Raw genomic sequence first — 22,828 nt, 5'->3', positions numbered from 1 at the left:
TAGAGTGATGGTTTTGTTTTGGACGGAGAAAATGTCTGCATTCACAACAGAAAACACTGTAATTCTCTTATAAATTATTATGTTAGTTGAAGAGAAGGTTGATTAGACATTGATTGTAGACTAAAGGAGGAAGTACTGGTTTCTCTTGAAATATAATTGTCCTTAGAAGACAAAATTGTAGTTTTTTTGTAAAAGTTGTTTACAGGATCCAGAGTTTAGAAGTTAGTTGTTGTAGGGGGGTCTATTATCAGTGAAGGGAAATGATTAAAAGACAAAGTGTTAAAAATAGAGTAACACCGAAGAATCTTTGACATTGACAAATGACTTTGATGTCCCCAACCTAGATAAGGAGTCTGCAGATAAAGAAACACTCAATTTCCTTTGCAGTTGTCAGAAGTCCTCAGACAAATAAGCCATTATTTTGGACTCATTTTTATGTATTTAGAGTGTTCTTTGAATGAAGAAACTAGGGCCTGGTATGAAGCCACAGGAATGTACGGTATGTATGCTTCGTATGAACTTACTGTGAGGTCAAACTAAGTTGAAGTCAATGAGGTTTCTTAGACTGTGAGACTGTTGTTCCTTAAGACACATGTGTTGTGTTCGTCAGAACACTGGCAGAAAATCGACAGAGAATCAGTGAACAAAATGTTCATATCATTTTATTTACATCCCATTTCGTGGCCCCTGGGACAAATTGAATGTGATATTTACCAACAGATTTACAAGTAGTAAAAAGTTACATGTGGGGTTAGAAAAAACTAAAAAACAAACATGAAAACAGGAATGGATGAGGAGTAGCCTACATCAAAAGAATAAACAAAACACAGTTGAATCTATTTACTTGGGAAAACAGTAATAAGTGTTGAGGTTGAGAATCCAGTTGTCTTGTGATGTTAAAGGAACACGTTGCCTTGGATCGGTCGAGTTGGTCTTTGAAAAGCGTTTGTAACCGTTTATTATAAAATGCATATGGGTAGAAAGATGTTGTATAAGTAGAATACAATGATCCACACAAACATACCTCGAAATTGCGTGGTTTTCCTTTTACCTCGTCGACTAATACGTCGGCCATTTATGGGGGTCAAAATTTTGACTCCCATAAATGGCCGACCATGTTAGTTCGCACAGTAGAAGGAAAACCACGCAATTTGGAGGCAAACTTGTGTGGATCATTGTATTCTACTTTTAAAACATCTTTCCAACCATATGAATTTTATAAAAAACGGTTACAAACGCTTTTGTTTTGACCAACTCGTCCGATCCAAGGCAACGTGTTCCTTTAAGGCGCATATTGATTTAGGTATATAATCTTTCTTTCATGTTTTGTAAATGTTTTTGAGAAATCAATCAAACTTGGATGGGGAAAGATAGAATGTGTTACTTATGGGTGTAATATCTTATGACCTTATTTGGTTCCATAAATAGATTCTGTTCAAGTTGAAAAAGGAGAGATGTAAATAAGATACAATGAACTCCCTGATGCATGTTGCCCTCCATCATACAATCTAGACTGTTTTAAGAGGAATATCAATTCCTACCTCCAACATCCCCCATGCATCATCTCTTTGGGACTCCTTGTCTGGTGCATGTTTCCCTCCATCCTACAATCTAGACTGTTTTAGAGGAATATCAATTCCTACCTCCAACATCCCCCCATGCATCATCTCTTTGAGACTCCTTGCCTGGTGCAAGTTTCGCTCCATCCTACAATCTAGACTAATTTAAGAGGAATATCAAATCCTATCTTTAGGGGAAATTAAATAACAACAAAATAAATCCAACAACAAAAAAGAATAAAGAACTTGATTGAGAGATATTTTGGTAAGTTCAGTAATCCGTTTAATCTTCTATTTCTTCCTCCCCTGCACCAAGCTGTGCTCACCAGGAGAACAATTTGATTCCTTCCTGAAACCAAAAGAGCAGGGTGCAGTTACCGTGACAATACCACCAACAAATGCAGAGTGCATAAGTTCAGACAGTTACACCTGTTCTGTAGAGTTAGATTCTTGTTGTTTCCTATCGATGCTTTCAAGTGTTGAAAGCGTGTTTGTAAAGTCTACGGATCAGAACAAGTGCATTGGTAAACTCAGCTGTTTTATGTGACACTTCATGCTCAAACTAGCACTTCCTGTCTTCTGTCTGCTTGAAAATGGGTTTATTTGCTCGTCAAATAAATGAGAAATAGAGCTTTCAAATGAAACAAGCTAGCACCTATACAAAAAAAAACAAGGTCGGGTTCGAATCCTACCAAGCTAACCACTGATTTCACAATGACAATAGAATAAAAATGGCCGGGAGAAATAGGTTAGCAGATGAAAGACCTTGTATTGTATTTGCTTGTGACTGGTTCACTGCTATTTTTTGCTTAGATGAAGAATTTGCTAAGTACTTTTGCAACAGCTTTATACATGGCACTTGGGGGGAAACAAAGAACAATGCTTCCATCACAACAAACACAAATAACTTTGTTGTTTGTGCCTCTCAATATAATTTGTCCATCAACCATCCAAATAACAATAAATGAATAAATGTAACGATTGCAAATAAAAAGGAAACAGTTTTTATTTAGACATGGCCTGAGAATAATTTGCAGTATTTTGTTTTCTGGGTCGTGGTGCCCGAGGCAGTGGTAGACGGTAAAGGTTGAACCGAGATCTTCCTGATTAAATACATCTCGAGAAATAATCAGCGGGAACGAAAATCAATTGCACAAATAATGTGCGGGCAAAAATGATTTAATAACGTAATGTCAATAACTTAGAATAACATTTGTGATTCTGTCGGGATATGCCTTATAACAGACATGTTTGCGCAAGAAGTGTAAGATCATCGAAGTGGGTGAATTTTCCTCTAGCTATTCCGTCAAACATCACAAAGAATGGAGTGAGATTTCTAAAGATGTTTATTGTACTTCAAGAAGAGGGTATGCTTTAATCTAATTGAAACCTTTTTAATTTTCTTCTTATTTTAAAAACTACACTACATCTGCTGCAAAACACTATTGTCAAAAGGAAATGGAAATTATAAAAACATAAAGCCCTTTGAGTCACTTAAATAAAATTATTAAAATGTTCAATAAAAAGTTTCATAATCACATTAATCAAACCTAAGAATTATATTTAAAAAAATTAATTTTTATAACTATATGGAGAGAGCATCCAAGGCTGGCGCATGTTTATTTCCGATAATAAATTTTGTGTTACAGTACCAGAGTTTTATGAAATTACTGCAGTTTTATATTTTTCCGAAGAAAAATGAGCAGCATCTGTTTGGAGTTTTTTTTATCGTTTTTCCCAGTTGATCAGACTTATCTGAAAGCAAACGAGACACTATTGTCAGTTTTTAATTTCATTTTGATAACACCAAACAAATTATTATCAGAAACAGTTTATCATAAGTGTAAGTTGGTTAATGTATTAAATATCATCATCATAATCTATTCTCAACATGTTACTCGTGTTTTAAGTTGAATATCGTGAGATTATTTTCACCAATGCTGTATTTATTCCATGATAAATTATAGACGAGCTGATAACATGTACACTACATTAAAATTATTCCTGATTATTAGTTAACATGTGTTTGTTTCCCTCAAACATACGCTGTTTATTTTCCCATGCTATGTTTTTGTAATCTCATCAATTTCACAAATTTTATTTCTAATATAGATAAATGTTGTTTTTTTAAATTTCAAAGGGAACTTGATTGTGTAATTTGTAGTAAATTTCCCCATTGAAAGACTATTTTTCCTCTATACATTTAATCCGTCCATATTTATTGTAATTAGTGTACTATATTTGACCGTATTGCTTATTATTTGATCACAGCGTCACCACCAGGTCATTGTTCCCTCACACAGGGGCTATATAGGTTAAATAACCAAATTTGTAATGCACTGCACACATCTATCTTAGATATTGAATTAATTGCCCATGAAGGAGAGGCCGATGACCAAGTAACTCACTCTCTCTCTAGCCAAGGAGATTTATAAGAAATAGACCACAGCTACCCAACACAAAGATCCAATTCAGGGGGTAATTGACAGGAATAAATACAGTATACACATGTTTTATGTATCAGTCATTAAAGATATCTTCCTTCTTGTGGGTGACTAATAGCAATATTTAACAGACCCTCCAGCTTCTTGGTCAACTTCATCAAATAAATCTAAGGAATTACAATAGTTAGCACTCCTTGGAAGGGTTTTAATAGCGTTAAGTATTTTTTTTAACTGTTCAATTGTTTTAATCCTACATATTTTAAAATGTGGTAGCTATTTGAGATATCGCCAACAACTTCTTCAAATAAATCTTAGGAGTTACAATAATCAGGGAGAGGTTTTAAAAGCTTTAAGGCAAAGGACACATTTGTTTTTTGGAACCGTTCAATTGTTTGACATCTTTAAAGGTGGTAGCATTTTTGAGATATGGCCAACAATCGAGAGCGGTTATGTCCATGCAGGAAGACTAACCTGAAACTGGAATAAACAATCTGAGTTCGTGTTTCATGCATGAAATGTTTCTTAGATTGACATTTGTTTTAAATCCCTTTCCCTGAAACCACAAGTAAGTTTTTATGGTCATTCATTTTAAATGTAAGTACCAAAGCTATACCTAAGTAACCTTACCTCTAATATTATTGGCCAAAACATGAATATGGATTGTGCATAAAAGCAAGTGTGTATACTTTTTTAGCCCCAATTCCCACTATACCATTAGAGATGAATTTATCAAATTTAATCGGTTTCTAAAACTCTTTTATCGCGGAATGTTGTGCTATTGAATTTTTTGACAAACACAAGGTGGTCACCTTTGGGAATTTAGTCCAAAGGCTTTAAAAAATGCCACTTATACAAATGGTCTGCAAGAAGGAAACTTGATGCTGGTTGAAAACAATCCAAAGGGGAAATTCTTTAGCCTTGAAACTCAAACTTGGCAAACTTTAGCCTCCCCACCACCTCCCAGACAAAACAAACATTGTAAACTGGACCAAATATCCTGCCATACAAGATGCTTTATAAAAGGTAAAGTTGGCCTGAGTGCTGGGATCAGGGACATAAAATTAAAAAAAGCATTTGATTTGATTTGAATAAATGAAGTATTAATAAACAGGATTGGTGAAGCCGAGAAAATAGTCACAGACAGTGTTCATGTTTTGTGTACTCGAAAAATCAAACCTGTGAAAATTTGAGATTTATTTGTTGTGAGATCTTTTTACAACCATATTACTTAGAAGTGAAATGTTTCACAAAAATGCTTTATACTATCAAATGCTGCTATAGGCTTCTTACCAAAGGTTTTTTTGCCAATAACTTCAAGAGTGATTACCAAATGTCAACCTTCCCTTTAAGTTTTCCGCAAACCCAAAGGGAAGGAAGACAGTAACCCCAGACAAAACAGTTTAGAGTCTATCTGCATCGTCATTCCTAACCTCCATCCTTCAATAGAGGATGTCCGATCTAGCTGCGGCCGGCCAAGGGGAATATCAACCCAACACCTCTAGTAATTTAAACAAATATTACTCGCGATCCCTCCCTTGTTTCGGATAGAAACCCATAACGGTGTTAAGGTGGATATGTCTTCAAGACAGGATGTAAGACGTGTTCAAGCAAACTTCTGCTGTCTTAATAAGTGTAGAACGATACATCCTTCTTAATGTTGTCTTAAAGAATTCTTATTTCCCGTTACATGGAGGATTCTGGCTGTACAGTTTCCGCTACTTCAATTGACTGACAGAGAGGATTACAATTCCTGCGTTTCTTTTTTATGATGCAATGTAGCTCTTCTTTCCCAAAACCCATTCACAATCTTTTCCAGGGCCTGTAATTACACGAAGGCCATGCCTCCGTTGCCCCTGGTCTTGGCCTTGATGCCCCTTCAGAAGTTCCCCATAGACTTAAACATTTTCCAATGGAAGTGCTCTTTGCAAACTGAAAACGACCTCGCCCTCCTTAGATGGAATTCACGCCTGTACTGCCCTTTCATTCACACTTGATCCATCACTGATACCTATAGCCCCCCAAAATTCCACATTGTCGGTAAATAAAAAGTTAGACAAAGAAAGTTGCATCCCCTATGGTGATCCCTCTGATACCGCGGGTTTAGCTTGTATCGTAAACTTGGGTGTGATCCCTGGCTATAGGTGCAAAAATTGACCCAGTCAGTTTCCCTCATGGTTTATTACTTGATATACAAAAAAAGTTAGTTTAGATTGTCTTACTTTTTTCTGAGCCATAATTAATTATATTTTTCACCTTAGAATAGGAATAGTTTCAACTGTACAATTCATAATACTTGGCTACCTTTGTGTAATTAGACTAGGAAGGTTGCCAAGAAAACCTCTTTCAGATCTAGTGGGCGAGATGTAGGAGTTTGTTATTTATATTAATTAATAGTTAAATAACAGGTGTTGTAAGTTCCTTTACTGAAATGTTTGATAAATACCTTTAGGAGGGTAGCATTTAGCACGTTGTGATAACAAATTGTAATGTCCGATTTTCTGAAAGTTGTGGCGACGCCTTGTTTATGATTGATACTACAGTCTGACAGATAAGGCAAATGTTTACAAGAAAAGGTGTGAAGCGTCTGCTAATACAGGATGTCATTGTTAAGATTATGTTTGGACAATAAATTGGGACATCCCTAAGGAGTTAACCTATGAATGATGTTAAGTAGAGTGAGGTAAGATGATTAGGGGTGATGGAGGGGTTAGTGGGGAGGGGGGCGAAGGGGGTAGAGGGGTAAAGCGGAGGATGGGAGGGGGCCTTCAACTGGCTGATGTCAGGTAAGAGAGGACAGGTACTAAGATGATTAATTGTGATGGAGGTTAAGTAGAGTGAGGTAAGATGATTAGGGGTGATGGAGGGGTTAGTGGGGAGGGGGGCGAAGGGGGTAGAGGGGTAAAGCGGAGGATGGGAGGGGGCCTTCAACTGGCTGATGTCAGGTAAGAGAGGACAGGTACTAAGATGATTAATTGTGATGGAGGTTAAGTAGAGTGAGGTAAGATGATTAGGGGTGATGGAGGGGTTAGTGGGGAGGGGGGGCGAAGGGGGTAGAGGGGTAAAGCGGAGGATGGGAGGGGGCCTTCAACTGGCTGATGTCAGGTAAGAGAGGACAGGTACTAAGATGATTAATTGTGATGGAGGTTAAGTAGAGTGAGGTAAGATGATTAGGGGTGATGGAGGGGTTAGTTGGGAGGGGGGCGAAGGGGGTAGAGGGGTAAAGCGGAGGATGGGAGGGGGCCTTTAACTGGCTGATGTCAGGTAAGAGAGGACAGGTACTAAGATCATTAGTTGTGATGGAGGGGTAAGGGGGGTGGGGAGGGGTAGAGTGGAAGATGAGAGGACATGTACTAAGAGGTGACAAAGGGGTGAGTGGGGGGGGGGGGGGGGGGGTAAAGTGGGGGATGGGAGTAGGGCATTCACCTGGTTGATGTCATGTGGAGCGGTACTAAGATGATTAGGGGTGACGGAAGAGTTAGTAAAGGGGTGGGGGAAATGGGATGAGAAGTGGGGTGAGCTAGGGACAGCTGTGGAATGAAGACATGGGAGAAGACATTTGCTGATGTTATGAAGAGATAGGAGTAGGATGAGTTAGAAATAAGGGTTGGCTGAATGATGTGGGGAAGTATTTTGACATGGGACCAGGATTTTCATGAAGTGAATCATTCAGACAGAAAGACACCCCTGGGGTAAACTTTCTGGACGCCAAAGGCAAAGAGACAAAGTTATTTTTCCTGTAACTGATGATTATTCCTGTTCTATTTGCAAAAAGCACTGAACTTTTTTTAACCTTACAGTTTCCTTAGAAATGAATCAAGTAATTCGATGGCTTTACATTTCCTGACAATGTGATGTTTTTCGTCAATTTTAGAAAGCAATGACTGACGAGCTAAAGTCTCACAAAGGAATCATCAGCCTGTAAAAATCTGGAGCAGAGGTGGATTCTATATATTTCTTTTTAATTATTTCCCTTTTTTATGTAATTTTTTCCCTCCATTCAGTTTCCTTTTGAAGCTTTTTATTCCACTCGGCTGACTCCTTGTTCAGTTTTGTAATGCTGAGGTCATTCATGCTGTTAAAAGGCTTAAATGCTGGCAAGTCTTACTTCAGTGCAGCAGCTTCACAATTTTGTTTTCAACTTTAACTCAAATTGACTGAATTTATGGTGACAAGTATGAGGGGTGTATTGAATTGAATTCATAATAAATAATCGTTGTAAATCACACGTTCTGGAGTTAATTGTATTGAAAATATTTCAGTGGTGCCTAGGGACTCTATTCACACTTTGATATTGTACTTTTATTTATACACGACGGAAATTCTAACACTTTTCACAACAGGTAAATTCATCAGCTGATTGCTTACACTGGGCCACAGAGTCAATGAAGGCGATTGCCTCCACGTCCCCTGATCACGCCTTGGTTCTCTTAAAATGCTCCAGTAGAAATTAACAATTTCCTCATAGGGTGCCCTTTACCAAGAAGAAAATGCCTTGGTGCCCTTGCCCTTTCAAAAACGAAGCATACAGGCCTGTGCTTAACTTTTTCAATAACCTTACACTGAGAGAGAGACACCTTGTTTTAATTACATGTATTTTATTTTTATTTATTTACTTGATATCCAACATTAACTTTACATTTCTGTTATATTTGATCCTGCTGATCGCGCTTCTTCTGCCATTGCTAAAGTTGAATTATACATTCATTATGGCAATACTTGGGGATTGAATATACTTAAAAACTGAGATCTTATTCCAGCTGGACAACTTGGCATATTTTATTATTATTATTTTTTTTACTTACAATGTTTTTTGATACCAAACAGCGAATATACACCATTTACAAGTATCATTAAAAAAAAAGTAGTTTCACTAAAAAACACAGTTTTTCCACTGGTCCATATTTTGACTGGTCTTAAAGGGTTTTAACTTACATTTGGCCAGCGGACAACTGTTTTCCACTTGTTTCTCCCAGGGATGACTGTTTGAAACATTGAGATTACACCAGGTTTTTTAGAGCTAATACTTAGAACTTCTAAAAGAGTTGGGTGTATCCACAAATTTTCTTTTGGCCTTTAAGAAAGTCTTTTAACCTATAAACGTCAGGCCGATAACTATTTTTGTGCTCAAGTTTACTACAATAAATTTTCTCAATATTAACCATTTTGTTATTAACCCATCCATTGACAACATTTTTCCTACCTTCAAATTCTTGAGTTTGTATTGCTGCACATCACCACCGAAGGTCAAAAACAGAAATGATCTGAAACTAGCTTTGAAGTATCAAAAATCCTAGCTACCAGTGACCATGCGTTACTATAATACGTTATTTCTTGGAATAGTTCGTACTGACAAAAGAAATGCTGTTATCTTCTTGATTCCAAAGTGCAAACCAACCCAAGCTGCATTTTAAAAAAATAGCCCTATTTATGACTGAATAATATTAAAGTTTAGGACAAAGAGTGTCCAGGTGAGTCTGAGTCATAAATAAGTCATAATAAATTATTCTTTAACTGTAACCTTAGTAACACACTAACAAGAGCTTAGTTCGAGTGCACACATTTACCGGGTATAGTCGACTACTGACCGGCAACGTACATGCGCAGTGACGCACTCACTCAAACTACTCGTTTAGAAGCCTAGTCAAACCATCGACTTTGTGTTAGAATGGAACAGGCTTTTGTTTGGGACCAGTGAATAAACCATGGGCTCAAGGCTAGTTTCAAATGGTCGACCACAGTAGTCGATCAATGGTCAACCAGCCTGGGTTTGAGTCCAATTATTCAATCTTTAGTTTTAAAACCTTGGTGCACACTCGTACTTGCTACTAGTTGCACATGATACATGAGTGACTTGTTGGGACCATCTGGACATAGATGGTCCCAAGTCAAGCCACAATGTGCGACTGCAACCATATGATCCCATGTCAAGTCACAAGAAGTGACTGCAACCCCAGAAGGTCCCATCAGATGGTCTCATGTTAAGTCACAAGGTACCCACGTGCACCTTTGTTCTATCCCCCCCCCCAACCCCAACCTCCACTCAATTGTTTCCTAGTAGCAGAAGCTCAATCAGAAATCTGTTTTCGAAATAAACAGATCCAGTGAATTTGAAAAACAGTTTACTGCCTATCGCTAAAGGAACACGCCGCCTTGGATCGGTCGAGTTGGTCTTTGAAAAGCATTTACCGTTTCACTGCACCTTTAAAGTTGAAATTAAGAAATAATCTGTAGAAAAGAGCTCTTAAATGCCAGTAATCACAACGTGGCAAAAGTGTACTTATAAATAAAGCTATTTCTTCAGTAATCGGAGCAAAGTTTATATCTATTTAAAATCTAATCTTATATCTAACCATAGTTTTTGAACTTTGGTTGTCTTTGTTTATAGCAGAGTTCTTGTTTTTTGGCCAGGAGTGTTATCATTGACAGACATAGCGCACTGGAAATGTTCAAATTATTTATTACCTAACGACATTTGATTGCTCATTTTTCTTATCAGAAACATTTATGGCATAATTAGTAGTTTGAACCTGTGAGGGAAATGATACCTCCTTAGGAATACAATGACATCATAATGAAGTCATCAGTTATCATGAAATCACAGCTTTGTTACAATTTTGAACAACTTAATTTTCAAGTTAAGTTTTTTACATGTTATACAATTTTTTTTTATAGCATTGGAAAGCTGTCTCTTAAACTCTCAAACGGAGACATTATAAAACCTCAGTCTTGTGTTTACAGGGGGAGTACAAAATTTACCAAAACCAATTTCATGGCTTGAGGAAAGTACAAGTATACAGATCTATGTTTAAAAGTGTATAAAACGCCAAACTATAGGGTAAGGTTTGCCATTCATGATGGTCTGCTCAAATCATTGACTTAACATCATCGAATAAGACAAACTCTAAAATAAAACAAGGGTTTGGATTCTGGAGGATTATCTCCTATGACTTAATCTTAAAGTTTCTCACCTTGACTTCCAGTTGGGTCTTCGTTGTCCTCTATTTTAAACGATGATGCGTTAGGGTCGGATTCAGCACACAAGACATCTCTCGGATTCTCTGGGAATACAAATGCAGTCGGAGGTGTCTCCATGGTGAACTCGTCGTTAGGTAAAAGCTTTCAAAGGTTGATTAGTCTCTCACATGACATACCGAGATGAGCTGAATCAAATTAAGTTCTGGTGTCTTAAGGGTTGCGTCTGCTCCTTTGAATCACTTCACCTCATTGGGTCTGGACACCTTAGGGCTTGGAAATCGCGCTTCCTGGATATCCTACTTGCTTAGTAACAAGCATTCTTATTGGTCAGAATGAGACGAGAAGGGTGTGCAGTGACCAGTAGGAAGTACTGTGTTATGGTGGTGAGAGAGTGTTTTTAATTGGTGGAAGTTCACAGGGCGGGATGGAAGGCTTCGGGGTGGTGGGCTTCCGTTTAGTACTATTAATTAAATCCAAATGTGACAGGTGAAAGCAAAACAGATTAGAAATCAGAAAATACCAAAGAGTTCTGACTTGAAAAGTAGAAAAAACGGCTTAGAAATCAAGGTATACCAAAGAGTTTTGATTTGTTATGTAGAAAAAAAGACTTAATTTACTGTTAATGAAGTACTTTTAATTGTAGTAAAAACAAATCTTTGGAAGTAAAGTACTGAAGTTATTTGACTTTTTGGCTTTCAACTACATCCAGCTTTCATGTCAGTTAACAAATTAAATACGAACTTTGATTCGGATCGTTTATATAACAAATTATCACTGAGAATCAAATTATGCTCTTTCCTTAGATTTTAGATTTGGGTTTATTGGTATACAAATGAAAAACATTTCATTAATCTTTAAAAAGTGACTGAATGAATATGCTTGTAATCAATACGACAGTATGGTGAAAGTGTGATTACTTTGTCTCTCGTCTCTGAAAAAGATATTTTGGTTGAGAGGATTTTTGAGTCTCTAATATGAGTAGCTGAACCCCTTAATCTCTGTCAATAATCGTTACATCAATGTGGAAACATTCTAATTACTCCAGACACCTTGTCATTAAGACATCATAACCGATGATCTGTCTTGTGCTAACAGTCTCAGTGTACAACGACACCTGCTTCGAGTTAACACATCTTTTTATATCCAGTTTGTTTTGACTCAGTTTATACCCGCCGACCACCCGATGTCCGAGTTGAACTAACGATGACACAACGATGACAGTTGGTTAAGCAACAGTTGTCATTCTTTCCCATAGGTGTAGTTGCGACTTGATGTACCACTGTCAGACAGCTCTACCAATCTCAGGGTCGACGACGGGAAATTCTTATTTCCTGTGAATTTCACAAAAGGAAGAAGGCATATTAAGAACGACAGACCAAAGTCATTTCGCTGTCTAGAGCAAAACTATTTATCAGAATAGGTGATTGTAGTTGTTTTTGTTTATTCTGATGTAGCTAGAACCAACAATGCGTTTCCTAAAAGCAGCGCTACACAAATGGCAAGTGTTTCAGGAAATGTTTTGGCTTATAGTTAAAGTTTTTTGTGTACCATCTTCAATAACAGTATGTTCTGACCTAATACATGTACTTCATGATATTTACATTCTCCCAGCCCCTAGTCATTGCATTGTCAACCTTTGAATGTGTTTTTTTTCTACTAAAAATAAAATAAGAAAATTAGGCCTCAAAAATGTTATCTATGAGAATGACACTTCCATTGGAAAATCTTAAAGTCTATGGAAAACCAAAGCCAAGACCAGGGAAACAGCAATTTCCCCTCCCCCCAAAAAACAAAAACAAAAACGTGTTTGAATTTTTAATTTTTTTTTTTTATTGCATCAGGGATAAAGAATATAATTTGTTTTTGACCCTTACACCACTTTTTCATTATTGAGCAAGTTTCTACTTCATTGTTAGAAAAGGTTTGTTTTAAGTCGTAATTCAAAACCATCATGAAAGTGAAATAAAGAAAGGTCACTAATTATAAAGAGCGCCCTCTTGGACAGTAATAACTGGGAGGTGATTCAGATTTTCCCATCATGTTTTTCCCCACCATTTCCTTCTGCAACGATGTTGCATAAATTATAAACCAGAATTGCCTAAAACTGTTCTCACATCTGCCACAACGTTTGTCAGAAAACATTGGCAGTAAAATACAGGGCTTGAATTGTACACTCTGAACCACAGAGTCTTAAAGTGTGTTACAATAATGTTTAAATAAAAGTGAATAATTTCAGACACTACACTGTAGTGGAAAAGAGAAGACATCATATAATTTCTAAATCAGATTTCCCCTGAATAAGAGAAAAGTATCACTTGTATATTGATGATAACCTACTGAGTTTTAATTTCTTATATTATTGTATTTTATAGGCCCTATTGTTTCAGTAATTAGCAATAAGTTCAAATTCAACGTAAGACTACATAAATTACACTGTTCAAATTTCAAGCCAACTTGCCAAGTCTCTTTGACATTCGTAGAAAACTCTCTCAAGACTTGGATGTCAGTTTATTTTTTTTCCCAGGTATATGTTTTTTCTCCGGAAGTTTAATGATTGGGGTGGGTAATACCTTGTATTGGCCAAACAGATGTGACATACCAAATAAATGCAACAACACTTGTGACAAATACTTCACCAGATTTCTTAGTATTTTAACAGATCAAAATAGACAGAAGTGGTCCAAAAAATAAACAAGTGCAGATTGTAAACTCATGGTCATTTCTCTCACTCAGTACTTAAATTCTTCAGAGCTTGAAAATAAAATATTGACACCAGATTGTCCCGCACCACCATACCCAAAAAAAACTAGCAGATAAGATTTGAAAAATTTGACAATTGACTGTTTCACATTCAGCTGTAAATTGTTTGTCCAAATTAAGACAATTTTGTTCCTCTTTTTTAATTCAAAGACGCTTAAGGGATAAATTGAATAAAAAAACACTTGAAGAAGTTTGTATTTTCTGGCAATCTTAAAAAAAGAGAGGAAAATAACAGGAAAATAAAAACAAAGTAGTGTGTGGAAACTTAAGTTTATCATTAGTACTCTAGGATAGGAGTCTCAGGACCTAACAGTTTTGATAGGGCAGCATTTATTGGTTAAAACTTTTCAGATCATTTGATTGGTCAGGAAGATTTTGATAGGTAGCTTCTAATTGGTCACTTTCATTATCTTTAAGAAACTTCATTTAATGTCACTCTGTCTTAGAACATTCTTCTAACATTCTCAAGAAAGTTTAACTATATTCATGACAGAATGGGAATAGTACAAATTGCACAAACAATTATGACAACATGGTATTTAAATAATTAAAATAATCATAAGACATGATGTGGTAAATCATCATCATGAACGAACAGAATTTCGGATCTATTTGTGAGAGAATATGGTGCAAACATGCTTGTTGGTTGCTCTGAAATCACATACGCAAAGGTAGTGAAAGAAGGCAGGATTAAAACAATTATGATTTATTTCTCAACATAATTCCATAAATGTCCAGACAATAAACACGAGACTGCATCGATATAGATCAATAATAATTAACAAATACAAACATCTAAATTTAGTGACTATCCCACCATCCCCAATTAGACCCGGTGAACTGACATTTTAGACCGACTCCCCACCCCACCAAACATTCACACACGAGTAGTCAAATTCGTTTGTAATATTATTTTTGTCTATGACATTGGACGTGAAGGTATGAAATTCACAAAAATCGCGATATTTTAATTACAATTTGCAATATAATCACGCCAAATATTGTTCACTATGTGTGGCACACATCCGTTTGGGTTACATGAGGAAAATAAGAATTTCTCTAGCTATACATGGGTATAAATATATGAACTAATTGATGGTACTTACCGAAAATTCAAGCTAGTTTTGTTGATCAACTCACGGCAAGTTTGTCCTTGGTGCGGGAGAGCTGTGTTGTTTGTCCACACACACACGACACACGCACAACACGCATTGAGCACAACAACCTTGACAAAATGGTCACATTTTATTATAGTTGTAGGGGGTTTTAAAACCACAAAAATGAGGGTAAAACAACCTTTTGTACTAAATGTTCTTATAATCACATTTTTGAAAAATGTTGGACTAAATTTTGTAAATTTTATGTCAATATTAATTAAATATATCGCATAAAGGTAGATTTTTACACGAACGGACAATTTTTAATATAATTGTCAATCAATTATAAATTTGCTACCCCTATAACAAAGTGGAGTTTGCTTATTATTTATTTTAGAAAAATTACAAGCACAACCAATCTGAAAAAAAAGGTATAAAAAATCCTCTTTGATAATTTTAGTGTTTTCCAAATCTTTGATAATTCCAGCACGAGACATTTGATTGAGTTTATATTCAAAAGTATACTTTTGTTGGGGAAAATTGTTTAGATTTGTCAAAATTAATTGTGGTCGATGGATTGAACATCCCTTGACAGGTTGTAGGTTAAAGTTTATATCTCAGACGATTCCAATAATTGTGGGGGTGTGTTTAGAAACAAGAACACGTTTTCGCTGTCTACTTTCCGTTCAGAATGACCACGTGAGAAGAAACGAGATGACCAATTGCTTTCATAAAAACAAACAGTGTACAATTCTTATCCTAAAGGTGGTTTATTTGCCAATGGATATATCAAAATAAAATTTGACAATTGTGGGATCCCCTTTAAAATGGTGAATTTTTACGAATTTGATAATGTGTGAATTGTACATGAACTTCGATTGCGGTTCGTATGATGTGTTCAGTATGTACAGAGCGCAGGAGGCGCTATGTAAGTAAATGCATGTCCCATGTTCATTTGTGACAACGCTCTAAACTACATTTGAAAGCCTACATATCATTGCGAAATTCTCCTATGCATCGGCTGCCATGATTATGCCATCCCTTGGAAACCATTGGACCTGAGAGTTGAACTACCGTTGGTCACTTAGGAGGAAGGAAATCTGCAGACAGCTCTCATTTTGGACTTGAAATCGCCTCGGGAAATTCAGCATTTTCAGCTGAAGGCTGAGCGTGTGGCAGAGGGCGATAGTGGCAATTCTGCCGTGTTGTGCGTATTGCACACACGCTGTGGTCAAGCAGTGCAGCACTGCCCATCCCACCCTGTCCATCGTCCTTGAACTAAAGCCACTCCGGCCACGGCCAAAAGGAGTTGAAAGGTTCAGCTAGCGAATGATTCGTTTGACGAGGTGACCAACATTGCAAAGTTTTTCTCTGGAGGACTGTAGTAGCCGGGGAAAAAGGAGAGAAAAACTGTCGAAATTCTACTCTAGTGAAGACTGTGTGAACACGTTTTGAATGTTTAACATGGCGTTAGCGGTGTCAGGTAAGAACCATGCTTGGTTTTGTGGAAAATTACTGCTAATTTTATGTTTTTTTCATGTGGTTTATTCAATAGGGTGGACAGTACGGTCAAACCGCAAAGATTCGACCGTCCATGCGGTGACCATTCGTGCTATGGAACTTGCCTTTTCATTAGAATGTGTCACCCTAATTATAATAACAAATCGGTCAAACCAAATATGGGTCATTTTTGATGATTTTTTCCCAACTCGTTTGGCCCCCTTTTGGAATGATACCCAACATTCTTATAAGTGTAAATGTCGTCTTTCCACGAGGTGTGTTTTAAGTGGAATTTATATAAATTTTACGCATTGAAATTAACTTTTAATAGGTAGATTTTCCCCTAACTTTTTAATGTTTCAGGGAATTTGTGTGTACAGGTGAAGAATGAATTTCTGCAATTTAATTATAGTTGTCGTAATGTTGGCCTTTCTACATGTTGATAAATCTAGGAAGTTGTGGTTTTGAATATTATTCAGATATAAGATATGTTTTAGGGGGTTAGTGCCATTGATAATAATTATGGAACGACTCTTTCATATTTTCCTAGCTGACTATCTCCTTACTTTCAAGGAAAGGACTTTTAAAGACTCGATTGTTTGAAGCTTTTTTTATGTAATTATTGCTTTGTATATCATGTCATGTTGTTTTATGTGTTGCATTATGCGCTTAGTCTCTTGTCGTAACTATTATTAAATTTATTTTACATTTTTTTGCTTTTTGATCAATGATAAACCTATTTTTTTCAAGAGTGGTATCAGAAGGCTCAAATTTTAATGCATGTGTACGAAAGTAAGGACAAAATGTGTTCGTTTGTTTGTTTAGTAAATTCACCTTATTTATGTCAAAAACAATTTTTTTCCTTTTTAATTGCTTGCCTAAAATTTAGTAGAAATATTTTTATTCTGTATGCAGTTAAGGGGATTAAACAATGAAATTCTTGATGTAAATTGATTGAAAGATTCATGCCCAAACCAAACTTCAGTCAATCATAATATATAAAATGAATTCATTTCAAATTTGTCCTTTTTGATATTTTATGAATGAAGTCAAAGTGTTTTTGCCATGATTTTAAATTTTTTAACATGATGACTTGATTTGACCCAAGGACTAAAAAACAGGCTACATAAACACACCATTGTTAGTGTAAACAAATATACTGGTATTTGTTGCCCTTAGCAAAGATAGGCTACACACTGTTCAAAAACATTTTAATCAGTTTATTGTGAAAGAACACTTGGTTTATGATACCAGTCTATTTAGAAATGAAGTTTTTTTAGTTTTTTTATTATATATATTTAGTGACTGTTTTCCCTTCGATAAAGCATAGAAAAATGCTCGGCAGTAAAGTTCATGTATGTCTCAGTTGCTACTCAAAACTCATCACTTTCTCCTCACTAATTGGTAGTAGCAGTCAGTGTGCAAAAAAAATGCTTAGTCAAAATATTTTACCATGGAAAATTACGCTCACTTAGTGACGCTCAAGGTGCTTTAAAATACAGTATTTTTCTGTAAATGTTTGAAGACTTTGATGTGGGGGGGGGGTAGAAAGTGTGTAGCATTTACAGTATTAATACTGGCTTCTTAAATAGGGTGCATATCCCTCATTCAGTGACGCATAAGGTGCTTTAAAAGTATTTTCCTGCATGGTATGTGGGACTATGTTTGAAGACTTTGGTTGGGAGGTGGTAGAGAGTGTGTATGACTTCGGGGAGGGAGGGGGGGGGGGGGTTGAGAGTTAACGTATAAGACATGCAGGAGATGACTCAAGATACCTGTGTGTAGCGGTCATTAGATCCGGATACTCGTAATAATTGAACCCATTCACTATCAAATTCTAGTCAGTTTCATCCCAGATTATGTGGTATCAAAAGATCTTTAAGATCAATTTTTTTATGTAAGTAAATCATTGTTCTAAGTTTGGTAAGTAGCACACCGGAAACTGCTTAAATCAAGTTGTTGTTCATCATTGGAATGAATTTATTTACACTTATATCTAAATTTGTAAAAGTTTCATTGAAGCTTTGACTATTTACACAGAATTGTACACCAGTAAAAATAAGCAAAATAGAAATCAAAGCCTTATTGACAAAAAGGTGCATGAACACCATAATACTGTAAAAACAAAACAATGCAGCTTAAGTAAAAAAAGAGCTTTTAAAAAGTTCACCCAAAAATATAAACCATCTGTGTCAGATGAAGAGTATTTTTGGGCCAATACTTTGTAGGGCTAGTAATCTCTAAATACAAGCTTGTGGTCATACTACCCCGCCTTTGTGTTTTAATGTACACAGTAATTTACACCAGATTTTTATGTGGAGAGCACCCCTGCTTGTTAATGTGAGCAATAGCTCATACACTTACTTGATGTATAACCTCACCTTGAACCAACATCAAGATTGCCAACTCATATTAAAAAAAAACTTCAAGGCTTTAAATTGATTTGTAGTTTACTTTAGATGTGTGTCTAAATTATCTAAATTATACTGGTGCCCTTTTTCTTACTGAGTTTTAATGCTTGAATTGTTGGTTATACAAATATTCAACTCTTCCAAAATCTGTTATGTTAAGACCTGATTTTATTATTTTTGCAGGTAGAATTTTGCGCTATGGAATAGAAAATAGGTTTTTTCAATATTTCTGGTGTAACAATACATGCGACCAATAGTGGTAGCACTAGTGTCCTGAATCCAAACCTTACACTAACAATTTTTAAGTACAACAATCCCAAATTCAACTTATATTGTGGGGTTGTTTTTATATTAAAACTGTCTCAACTCAATGTTTGATTCAATCTTGGACTTTAATATAAGTCTGTGTACTAAACAAGTGTGGACTTGGATAACTCTATGTTGTTGTGTACAGAGTCAAGTTGAATGTGGACTTGAGTAGTTAAGAAAAATCTGACTTATACTTTGGTGTTTTTATCAAATGTTTTTATCTACTTCAATGTTTGATTTAGTCTTTGTGCAGTAAACAAGTACAGACTTGGACAACTCTATGTTGTGTTCATAGTCAAGTTGATGTGGACTTGGATAGTTTATTGGGAGACCCAGTAGTTTATTCAAACAAATAACTATGGCTCCAGATGGATCCAGAATGCACTATGCAGAGAGAGTGACAAGCAGGTATAATTATGTCCCACCTCAATCCAAATAGGATTAGTCTTTGTATGAAGAAGTGTTTTGTTCACAAGGAAACCACACTAAGGAAGCCATTCACAATGTATTTTTTAACATAATGCTTGACATGAAATCACAAGGGACCCTTGTTAAAATACCTTTTGACTGTTTATACAAATAAGAGTAATTCCAGAACATTACTTTGTCATGAACCTAAAACCCCAGAGATTAAAATCTTAAATGAGCCTGCAAAACCCAGCCTCTTAAAGGAACACGTTGCCTTGGATCGGACGAGTTGGTCAAAACAAAAGCGTTTGTAACCGTTTTTTATATACTGCATATGGTTGGAAAGATGTTTTAAAAGTAGAATACAATGATCCACACAAGTTTGCCTCGAAATTGCGTGGTTTTCCTTCTACTGTGCGAACTAACACGGTCGGCCATTTATGGGAGTCAAAATTTTGACCCCCATAAATGGCCGACGTGTTAGTCGACGAGGTAAAAAGAAAACCACGCAATTTTGAGGCATGATTGTGTGGATCATTGTATTCTACTTTTACAACATCTTTCTACCCATATGCATTTTATAAAAAACGGTTACAAACGCTTTTCAAAGACCAACTCGACCGATCCAAGGCAATGTGTTCCTTTAAGCGATTTGAGTACTTTTTGTAACACAAAACATAATGGCCACAGATTTTAACTTACTTAGTTTGAACATGATTTGGAGATAATGATGGTAGAAAGCTTCCCTTTAAATGTTACTTGCTAAAGTGCTGGTTTTTTTTTTTCTGAGAAGTGAGTAAAACAAGTCACAAAAAATAATTTTCGTCTCAGTCAGTGATATGAAAACTATTTTAGCTTGTAAAATTGTGTTAACCAGAATGGTAAAATACCATAACTGGTTAATACGTTTTGACATTGTTACTCAAAGAATGTTACTTTCATTGTCTTATTATTCATTCCAAAAGAGTAATTTGACGAGGTAACAATCCACACGATGACTTTGGAGGTGAAACTAAGCCTAGGGAATTATAATTTAAATGTTAAAAAATGTTCTTCATGAAACAGAATCGAGGTTAACTTATTTTAAAAGGTATTCAGCCTGAACTTCTTGTTCTTAACACTTCATGTCCTTTCTTGTTATAAAAGCACAACATTTGGTGCTTCTGGTAATTTCTCCAAACATTATTGACCATTACGTGGTAAAGATTAGACCACTGGAAAGCTATAACACTGCTAGAAATTACAACCTTTAAAGAAATTTAGTTGAAGTTAAATTTTTGACTGAAATGATGGGAAAGGCTTCACGCATGAAGCCTTTTCATCTGAAAGCACACAATTCAACGCAACAAGGGTGTTTTTTCTTTTATTATTTTCTTGCAACTTGGATGACCAATTAAGCCGTAATTTTCACAGGTTTGTTATTTGATGTATATGTTGGGATACACCAAGTAAGGGTACTGGTCTTTGACAATTACCCAAAGTTTCTTTGCATTTAATAAATCTTCGATATGATTTTAGAAACGTGCTCATTATTGATCGAGTTGACCTCACTCTATTCATCTTTATGATCTGATGTCATAATTCAATGCTTTAATAAATGCCTTTTATCCTTTGATGCTCATAACATTTGTCCTCCATTTACTTCTATCTATGACCTCAAGTGTCTAATTTTGAGCTTTCAAAGTACACAGCCTGACCTTCAACCTTTTCATGAATAATTCATACATCCTGTTGAATTATTCATAAGCGCTTGAACATGGTTAACCTGATTATTGCCTGCCAGGGATGTTCTTTTCTCTAGAGGAATGTTCCATGTCCTCAGATGACCTTAGATGTTGACGTCAGGGTACATTGTCCTCGGTCATCTGACCTTAACCCTTTGTTTATCCTGAATTATTCATGTCTCTGGTTTTATTTTGTTGGATGGTCAAGGCAGTCTTTGCATTGTTGATATGAGTGTTTATAAACACATCAAATACAGCATGTAACTATCTGTACAATGTAGCGCTACCAGTGCTATTATTAAGGTTTCTTTTTGTACAAAAGAAACTAAATTAAAAAGAAAATTCTAGTCTTCAAGTCTTTTGAGTTTGAATTACCATTGAAAGTTGCCATTAGGAAGAAAGGATCATCATGATTAGAAAGTAAATCATTAGTTTCAAACAGAAGAATTTCAAAATTTAATAAATATTCAACTGTTTATTTTTATTTATTTATTTGTTTTATTCAGGAGGAGTGTTTTTTTGCATGTTTCTTCCCACACAGACATTATTATGAAATTTCATTTTGAAAATGTGAATAATTTTGTTTAATAAAAATAAGAAAAGAGAAAAAAAATTAATAGTTAGGCTAAGTAAACGCTTTTAAGAAAATCAAGTGTTTTTTAAGCATTTTTCTAAAGAACTGAATGTAATTAGTCAACTAAAACCCCTGAAATATTTAATGTTGTTAAAAATTATCTTCTCTTTTATATTTAATGGGATTCTAAAAGGTTTTTATTTAACATTACCAAACTGAAAGTGTTTTTTAGTTGGTCATCTTAATTCTCATTTTCTCCCCTCCCCCATGAATATTTCAGATGCTCTTTTCCACATGTTTCTAATTCCATTTCAATAACCAACGAAGTAATCAACTAAAGTATTGAAGGTAAAACCTATTCCATTTTAGTATATTGTGGTCTGACGACACAGCAACCTTCATAAGGTGGTCAACCGTCGACCAATTCTCTGTCCGTGCATAATTTGGCTGAGTAAGCCTATATTTATTATGAACTGCTGTGGTTAAAGGCAACGTGTGTGGAAGCTAGCAATTTGTATTAGTCCCAAAATAGCGTGGAGCTAGCTACGTTGCTGGAAGGGTTGCTTTGCTTGACCGGTATGCGGTATGGTACGGCGGCCATGTTTGCTGGTCAGTGTCCGCACATGTTCTTATTGATCGGTAGTGCATGGTACCGTTGTGCGTCGTCATTTATTGGAAATAAGATTGGATTTATGTGTGGCTCCTGAGGGAACAAACTGCTACCCTATTGACACTGTTTTATTCTAAGGTTGCTGGTTTCTCTGGTGCAAAATTCTGAACACACAGTAAAATATTCCTTGATTCACACTCATCTTTTAAGATTTTATTTTAGTCAGTGTCAGGGATCTAATGTGTCCTTTGATACAGTGTTTACGGGTTTGTTTTGGTCGACTCATAAATTTTATCTGACAGTAATTGGTTATGTTTCATATTTAGTCTGTCTGTATTGAAGGACTAGCTTGCCTGTCTAGTAATTGCTTTAATGAAGCTTTCAATCTATAGAACAAACTGCAAGGTGGTGAGTGACTCAACGTAAAGCTCAAAGGACTAGTTTGCTAATCTAATCA

At 35.9% G+C, this 22,828-nt stretch overlaps 2 protein-coding genes across 5 annotated transcripts in view; one reads left to right on the top strand and one right to left on the bottom strand.

Moving 5' to 3' along the window:
• LOC139953853 (retinoic acid receptor alpha-like) overlaps positions 1-14,942 on the bottom strand; it is a 29,543-nt gene extending 14,601 nt beyond the window's left edge. Inside the window, exons 1-3 of one of the 4 annotated variants that reach the window (XM_071953433.1) lie at positions 14,845-14,942; positions 12,028-12,309; positions 10,972-11,438 (exon numbers count right to left, since the gene is read on the bottom strand). In XM_071953433.1, the coding sequence (XP_071809534.1) occupies positions 10,972-11,095 (124 nt within the window). In that variant the 5' untranslated portion in view covers positions 11,096-11,438; positions 12,028-12,309; positions 14,845-14,942. Of the gene's footprint in view, positions 1-9,203; positions 9,461-10,971; positions 12,310-14,844 lie in introns of those variants that run through there. The other 3 variants (XM_071953434.1, XM_071953432.1, XM_071953435.1) reach the window with 3 other exon arrangements.
• Positions 14,943-15,807: 865 nt separating this feature from the next.
• LOC139953755 (ecdysone-induced protein 78C-like) overlaps positions 15,808-22,828 on the top strand; it is a 41,585-nt gene continuing 34,564 nt past the window's right edge. The window contains exon 1 of the mRNA XM_071953305.1: positions 15,808-16,318. Coding sequence (XP_071809406.1) covers positions 16,291-16,318 — 28 coding nt within the window. The 5' untranslated portion in view covers positions 15,808-16,290. The remainder of the gene's footprint in view (positions 16,319-22,828) is intronic.

This window comes from Asterias amurensis, chromosome 22 (assembly GCF_032118995.1).
Source record: "Asterias amurensis chromosome 22, ASM3211899v1".
NCBI classification, from domain to species: Eukaryota; Metazoa; Echinodermata; class Asteroidea; order Forcipulatida; family Asteriidae; genus Asterias; species Asterias amurensis.
This window is presented reverse-complemented; position numbering and strand designations above follow the sequence as displayed.